General features: G+C 41.9%; 1 protein-coding gene across 1 annotated transcript; it reads right to left on the bottom strand.

The window, feature by feature from the left end:
- Positions 1–282: 282 nt before the first annotated feature.
- On the bottom strand, positions 283–3998 carry LOC149203801 (uncharacterized). Its single transcript, XM_089401992.1, has 6 exons — positions 3761–3998; positions 2812–3608; positions 2456–2691; positions 897–1908; positions 514–641; positions 283–418 (listed from the first exon to the last, which is right to left on the bottom strand). The coding sequence occupies exons 1-6, from the start codon at positions 3996–3998 to the stop codon at positions 283–285; spliced, it is 2547 nt and encodes an 848-aa protein (XP_089258118.1).
- Between the last annotated feature and the right edge of the window lie 3438 nt (positions 3999–7436).

Here is a 7436-nt window from a genome sequence, read left to right as displayed (position 1 = left end):
AGAAAAAGTTGTATTGTATTATATTGAGAAAATATAACAGAGCAGATTGTTACATAATTCATATGTGGAAATAGCTCGAGGGAGAGGAACCTCGAAGATGGATGCAGATAATACATGTATACAGATACATGAAGGAAGTTGTACCCTGTAGATGAATAGATGCAGAGCAGATACAATAGATACAAGGCATACATAATCAGGAACATGGAGATGAGCAAATACATAAGCATGTACAACAGATACAGTGCAGAAAACAAAATAGATACATGAAGGAGAAGCCCCTTATACCAATACGATGAGAAGCCAAAAAGCGATGAAAAACTGGAACAGTGGATCAAAAGCCTGGGAGAGAGAAGTCTGGAAGAAGAAGGGTTCCCCTCCAGACCTTACCTCAAGGGACCAGGAGCCTTTTTCGGAACTGTGTCATAGATGGAAATAATGCGTTGTGAAATATCATTGAGAGGCTCTTTTACATTGTTGAAGATAATTTTGTTCCTCCACTTCCATACACACCATAGGACAATGATAATGAAGGGGCGCCATGTCTCTCTCTGTCCACTCCACCATTTGAAAGCTGCTATAGTAGAAACGTGATTGACCAGGGGGAAACCATACAGAGCTGCCAATTCACGCCATATTTGCTGAATAGATATACATTGGAAGAACATGTGATAGTTTGTTTCTTCTTCAGATTGGCACATATGGCATCTGCTCGGCCCGTGCCACTGTCTCTTTTTTAAATTCTCCCAGGACAGATTTTTGTTGTTAAACACCAGCCATGAGAAGTAAATTGATTTAGGAGAGCAGCCTGTTTTCCAAAAAACTGTAGGGAAAATGGGGCAAGAAATCAAGGGCAATAAACTTAGCAGGTCAGTGTATATGTCCTTGACGCGAACCTGTATGTTAGCAGAAGGCACCTTCCAGATAAGGAAATCATGCAGACTAGACCTGTAAAAACCACAGCTTCTCAATACGTTTGTGACAATGTTCCACTGATTTGCCATATGCCCTGTTAAACCTAGATCCATGGCCGATTTCCATGATGGGAGGGGGCCTTGCCATCCTGAAATAAGCTTGTCCCATGTAAAAAAGCCTTTGCTGTGGAGGAAAAAAAGGATGCTTACAGGAATGGAGATGTTCTCACGCCCACTCATGATGGGGTCAAGACCAATGTAGATATTGCTGCCAGATTGTAGGGACCATCTCAGATTCGATAGGAAGTATTGCTCGATCTTGCAGAGGCTGAGCCATATCGCAGAACCGTTCCTGACTCCAATCCTTCCTAGGCGAAACCAGTATTCCATACTCTTGCCTCTCATATATTTTAATTTAATGGTAGTGCTCCAGGGCCCTTTCCCGAAGATTCCCCTCCATAACGACCTGCACAGAAGTGCTTTCCCGAAGGCCCTCAAGTCAAGCAAGCCCCAGCCACCTGTGGATTTTGGCCGAGAGATTTTCTTCATGCTGGTGAGATGATATTTTCCTTTTACCGATCTGCCACCCCATATGAAGTTTGCGGTCACCTTGTTCATATTCTGTATGATGTTGGCCGGGAGAAAGAAGATGTGGGCCCAATAAACTGCAAGTTGAGATAGAACGGCTTGGGATAAAACGATTCTGCCAGCCAGAGATAGATATTTATACTCCCAGGTGGAGATCTTTTTGTAGTATCTCTCAATAAGCCATTTCCAATCGTCCTTAGTGTAGCCCTTTGCCTTTAGCTGAAAACCCAGGTATTTAATGCCGTCCTTGATTGGTTTTGCTTCTATTCCAAACAACAAAGATATCCATTCCACCGTTTCCATGTTGGCGTCATTGTGGTAAAGAGTGGACTTAGACTTGTTTATCTGTAAACCAGTGGCGCTTTGAAACTTATTTAATATATCGTTTAGACACATCCACGATAACCTGCACAGCATTGCAAAAATGAGCACATCATCGACAAACAAATTGTGGGAGATGAAGTGGTTCCTGCAAATCTTCACGGCCCTGCATCTGTTCTCGGAGACTGCCTTATTGATGTGAAGGCTCAATGAGTTCATTGCAAGGATGAACAATAGCGGAGAGAGAGGGCACCCTTGGCGCAGCCCTCTTTCTGTTGAGAAGAAAGGGGAGGAAATGCCATTGATGATTGAATAGTTCACATTCTCGATGCATGCTTGATCCAGTTGATGGCATTTGATTTCAGGACAATTTTAGCAAGCAAACATCTAATGAACTCCCAGTCTAAACAGTCAAAAGCTTTTTGTAAGTCGATTTTCATAATGGCAGCTTCTGTTTTGTTGGAGACCATGGAGAATAGGCCTTCTTAAGTGTTTGCCACAGTGTCAAGTACATTCCTCCCGTTTAAGAAAGCATGCTGATCTGTGTTAGGTAGCTGGCTAAGGTCGTTTTCGGTCATTCAACAATGTTTTTCATGATGATCTTGAAGGATATGTTACATAATGAGATTGGCCTGAAGTCACTAAAGGTGATTGTTTCCAAATTCTTTGGGATAAGAGCTATCTGCGTGGAGGAGATAATCTGGTGAATGTTGCCAGAGATTCTTGCTGCTTCGACCATTCTCAACAAATCTGATTTTATGATGTCAAAAAAGTGAATGAAGAAATCAATGGTCCAGCCGTCCGGGCCAAGACATTTATCCTTCTTAAAGGCCTTCATAACTCCTAGAAGCGCCTCCTCCAAAATGGGCTGGAATAGACTTTCATTTTTTGCGTCGTCAAACATCTGTGGAGCTAGGTAGATACCCTATAGGATATCCTGAAAGCTGCAATTTTCCTTTCTTTTGAATTGATTTTTAAAATGTCTCACAACGTCGTTTGTGATTTCTTGTTGTGAGTAGAGAAAGCCTCCATGACCATCACTGATCTTCCATATGGAGTTTCTCTCCCTTCTGGCATTTGCATACTTATGGAAGAATTTGGAATTCCAATCTCCTTCCTTGAGCCATATTTCCCTGCTTTTTAACCACCAAGTTGATTCTTCCTGCTTTAGTAAAAATTGTTTCTTTTTTTCAAGCTCATTGAGGCGACATCTCAAACTGAAAGGGAGCGAGTTGGCCTTCAAAAAATTGGAGATTCGGTCCAGGTCCATTTGCACTTCTTGAAGAGCCTTTCTGTCAGCCAATCTTTTTTTGTATTGCCAGTTCTTTACCACTTTCCTAACTTTGGACAGTTTGTCACGAAAAGTCAGAAAGGGTGGAAAAGTGTTGTTTGCAGATAATTCTATCCATGTCTTTGTTATTAAATCATTGAAGGCAGGGTCTTCTAGGCATGTTCTGTTGAATTTGAATGGGTAGCCAGTCCTAAACCCCTTTTCCTTCCAGCTGAGGGAAATAGGCCTGTGGTCGGAGATGTAGACATTCTCAATGGTCGAGAAAGGCATTCCCATTTTGTCGATTATGCTGGCATGCACAAGAAAACGGTCTATTCTTTTTGCAATGTAGGCCTCTGCAAGTCTTCCATTGTCCCACGTGGGCATCAATCTGGGTGGGGAAACATCTACAAGATTCCTGTGCAGGAGTTCAAACTTAATTCGGTCAGCGAGCGGATCACGCTTTCTGCAATTTCCCCAACGTTCCTCTGAGCTAAGAGTAATATTTAAGTCGCCTGCAATCATTAATGAGTCAATCTCGAATATTTCTGAGCCAAAAAATTTATCCCAGAAGAGGGTTCTGTTCTTGTAAGGTGCATAGATATTTAATATATTAATGGGAAGCTATATCCTCTGATGAAAGCAGATACAAGGATGCCCGCAAAACATTTGAAGGCTTTGGCTCTGATCCAGTAAGGATCCCACAATACCGCCAGACCTCCCGAGAGACCCTTAGCATCCGAGGCTACCATATGCCACGAGGGAAACATTTTGCTGAAGTAGGAGATGGACATCTGTTTGCTGTGCATGGTTTCTTGTACAAGAATGATCTTTGGCTTGGCAGAGGTGAAGAGGTCTTTAAGCGCCAAAAATTTGAGGTCTGCTCCCAGGCCTCTGATATTCATGGATATGATGAAGGTCATTTGGGGGATTTTTCAGCCATGCGTGCTCTAAGAGGCTGATACTCTGACATGTCTATGATGGGCACATCCATGAGGGACAGGCTCCTCACTCCACTGTCCGCATCCTTAGTTCTTCCCCGAAAATGTCTACTTCCTCCATTGTGTTTTTTCCTGACTGTAATATTTTTAGCAGAGTTCGGGCTGATGAGGATAGGCGAAGGCTTGCGGGGCTTGTGGATGGTTAATGGCTCCAGCTCAAGAGATTTCTTGCTTAGGAGAAGATCTAGGTCACTGTCAAAATGATTAGTAGGGGATGAGACAGGGAGTTTAAGGGGGTGGCGGAAATCATCAGTTCTTTGCCTTTCGAGGGTGGAAGATGGACCTTTTCGGGCGAAGGCGAGGATGATGAGATGAGGATGGAATGGGAGCCTACTGAGAAGTCCCAGGGCTTGGAGATCGGGGGGAGGAATGGCTCTTTCATCGGGCGGAATCGTGGGGGGCGAACACTGGAAGGATTGTGAATCTTGTTCCCCGCCAATAACTTTCAAAGATGAGCATTCGGGTCTGGATTGGGGATCCAGAGAGAGATGTTGTGAGAAATTCCGAGGTGACAGGTTGATACTGTTGGCCAGATCTTTGTGTAACACCGGAGTTGCCTATCTTACACTGTTTGAAGGACCGTCGACTGGAGCCGCCTGTCTAACACTGTCCGAAGGAGCATCGACTGGAGCCACCTGTCTAACACTGTCCGAAGGAGATGGCTTCTCCCTTTCAGAGGACTTCGGAGAAGCCGCTCGGGATTTTTCATGAAACACCCTGTTTTTAAACTTCGGGCGTCTAGGGCAGGAATTGATGAGATGACCTGTCCTGTGACAGGCAGAACACCTGAAGGGAATGCCCCAAAAGTCAAGACGTTGATTTTATTTTGAGATCCCTCCATGCGATTTCTATGTGGTCGGGGAAGCCACCCCTGTAGACCTTTTCAATGAGAATCCACGCGATGCATTTATCTCTCTCCCCAAGACACCATGGATCAACGTAGACAAATCTGCCGATGGAGTTACCTATATCTGTAAGGGTTTCTTTCGACCACATCTCCAAGGGGAGGTTTGGGAGCTTTACCCAGATCAAGTTGTTCGAGGGGGTGTTTTTCAATGGATTGTACCCTATATACCATCTGTGGAGGCTGAGAAAACTCCTCTTATGAACCCAGGGCCGGGACAGGATTGTATCTGTGTCGCCAGCGTTTAAAAAGTGGAAACAATACCACTCTTTCATGAGCTGAGAGATAATGGGGAGGTATCCAATTAACGACTTCCATTGTGTCTCGAGCCATTTTCGCATAGTGGCATCGTCCATATCAGAGAATTGCCATCGGCCAACTAATGCTAAATCCTGGAGGCTCTCTATGCGTTCGGTCAGGTGAACGCTGTCCAATTTGATAGCAGCTGGCGGCGGAGTGATCTTAACAGGTTTTCGGGCCTTGTTGTAGTGGCCGGCATGTTCCAGCAGAGTTTGCTGAGATCGAACTGTTTCCCTGTCAGCATCATACAATGATGGTTTAATAACCACATCGTCCAAGGTAGCATGCCAGTCTTTAGCTGATGTGGCGCCACCCCACTCCTTTTCGGCCAGGATGGTAGCCCGGACCATAGCCTCCGTGGCTGATGCGTCGGACCCACCCTCCATGCGCGATCAAAATAACCGCCAAGCTATGTAGGGAGGGAAGGGATCCTAGGAAGATATCCAAATCGGGGCAGATGGCCTAGTAATAAATACACAGACGTCCGGATCTGAGAGAAAAGCCTGGATGAGGTGTAGACAATTAAGAGGAAAGAGACCCGTTCTGACAAAATACTTGGCAATCAGAAGACTCTGGATGGAATTTCTTGCAAATCTGGGGAGGCACAGATTTAGAAAAAGCTAGCATAGCTGAGAAAGTAGATTGCCGAATCGGGAAGAGGTATGGGGAGTAAATGAGTATCTGGACAAGCGCTGACAATAAGATCCGGAAGGGGAGAAGCCTGGATAAAGATTAATGAATCCTCTGACATAGGGCGAACTATTCAAAACCCGATCACCGGAAAGCGGTTTTCCGACCCTGTAAGCCGGGTCAGAAGCAATCGCTATAGCAGACACTATCCAGTATTTCTCCAGGAAGAATTAACTGGGAGGAGTGTCTTGGCAAACAATGCAACAACAATAGACTTCAAAAATGCACCACCAGTGTCCTAATTTGACTCGAAAGTCTGTGCAGGGCTTGTACAAGACTACAAAATTCTTCAGTTTTTGTAATATTAGCCAGAACATGCTGGAACCTAACCAAGATCTGTGCAGGGATTTAAGCTTGCTAATAGGACTGATTTTGCACTGAGGGACTAGTAATGGCCATTCTAAAAGCAGAAACTTTCTTTAGACATGGCTAACCGGCTCAATCAGCACACATGATTACTGAAAAACTAGAAGAATACTCTTCGAAGAGCTACTTCCCTATAACTTTAAATAACTTGAAAGAGCCAGTGTCATACTGTGAAAGCATGTAGAAACAAAAATAATATTGAGTAACTTTGAAAATGACCAAAACCAGGTCGCCATTACTAGAACTTCCACATGTAACTTGGCCAGGCCACATGCTCTCAAGTATGCAAGCCAAGGCATGACAAGCTTCTGTTTATGTCGCCACTTTCTTTTTCATCCCCGCATCCCCTTTAACCCCTATTCCCCTGTGCCAAGTCTAAACCTTCCATATTTTCATTTACATGAAAAACTCAAGCTTTACTCTTAATTCATGAGAAATATAAAAAACAGAATTGCATTTTATTTTCAAATTTCATTTTTTTTTATCATTTCTTTTATAATATATGGAATATTTTTAACCATTAGATATAATCAAACTATTTATAATAAATGTAATTTTATTGTCATCAGTTGTGTACTTTTTTTTAAGTTGTAATTGTTATGTATATGATGTTTATTACCAACATGGCATGTGCCACGTTTAAGATTTTGTTACATATTATCATGTTTATATTTTTTAAATAAAACTATTTAATGTTTCTAAAAATATATATTATTTAATATATTTATCAATAATTGTTATCTATATGATGTTTATTACCACCATGGCATGTGCCACGTTTAAGATTTTGTTACGTATTATCATGTTTATATTTTTTTAAATAAAAATATTTAATTTTTCTATAAAGATATATTATTTATTTATAATTGTCAAAAAAAATACCATAATATTTTTTTTTTTTTAAATTCTATTATTTTTATTTTTAATTTTAAAATTTTATAAATATAATTTTAAGATAAATCTAAATCAAGAAATTGAATTTTTAAAAATATCATTTTTGGACTCAACTACCTTAAGTAAGTCATTGATTTATGACTATTTTCATGAGAGCTAGTCGTAATTGACTAATTTCTCATGATTTT

The sequence above is a fragment of the Pinus tabuliformis genome, chromosome 2_1 (assembly GCF_031772625.1).
Source record: "Pinus tabuliformis cultivar Carrire ecotype Pingquan chromosome 2_1, CPIR1, whole genome shotgun sequence".
Lineage (NCBI taxonomy): Eukaryota > Viridiplantae > Streptophyta > Pinopsida > Pinales > Pinaceae > Pinus > Pinus tabuliformis.
This window is presented reverse-complemented; position numbering and strand designations above follow the sequence as displayed.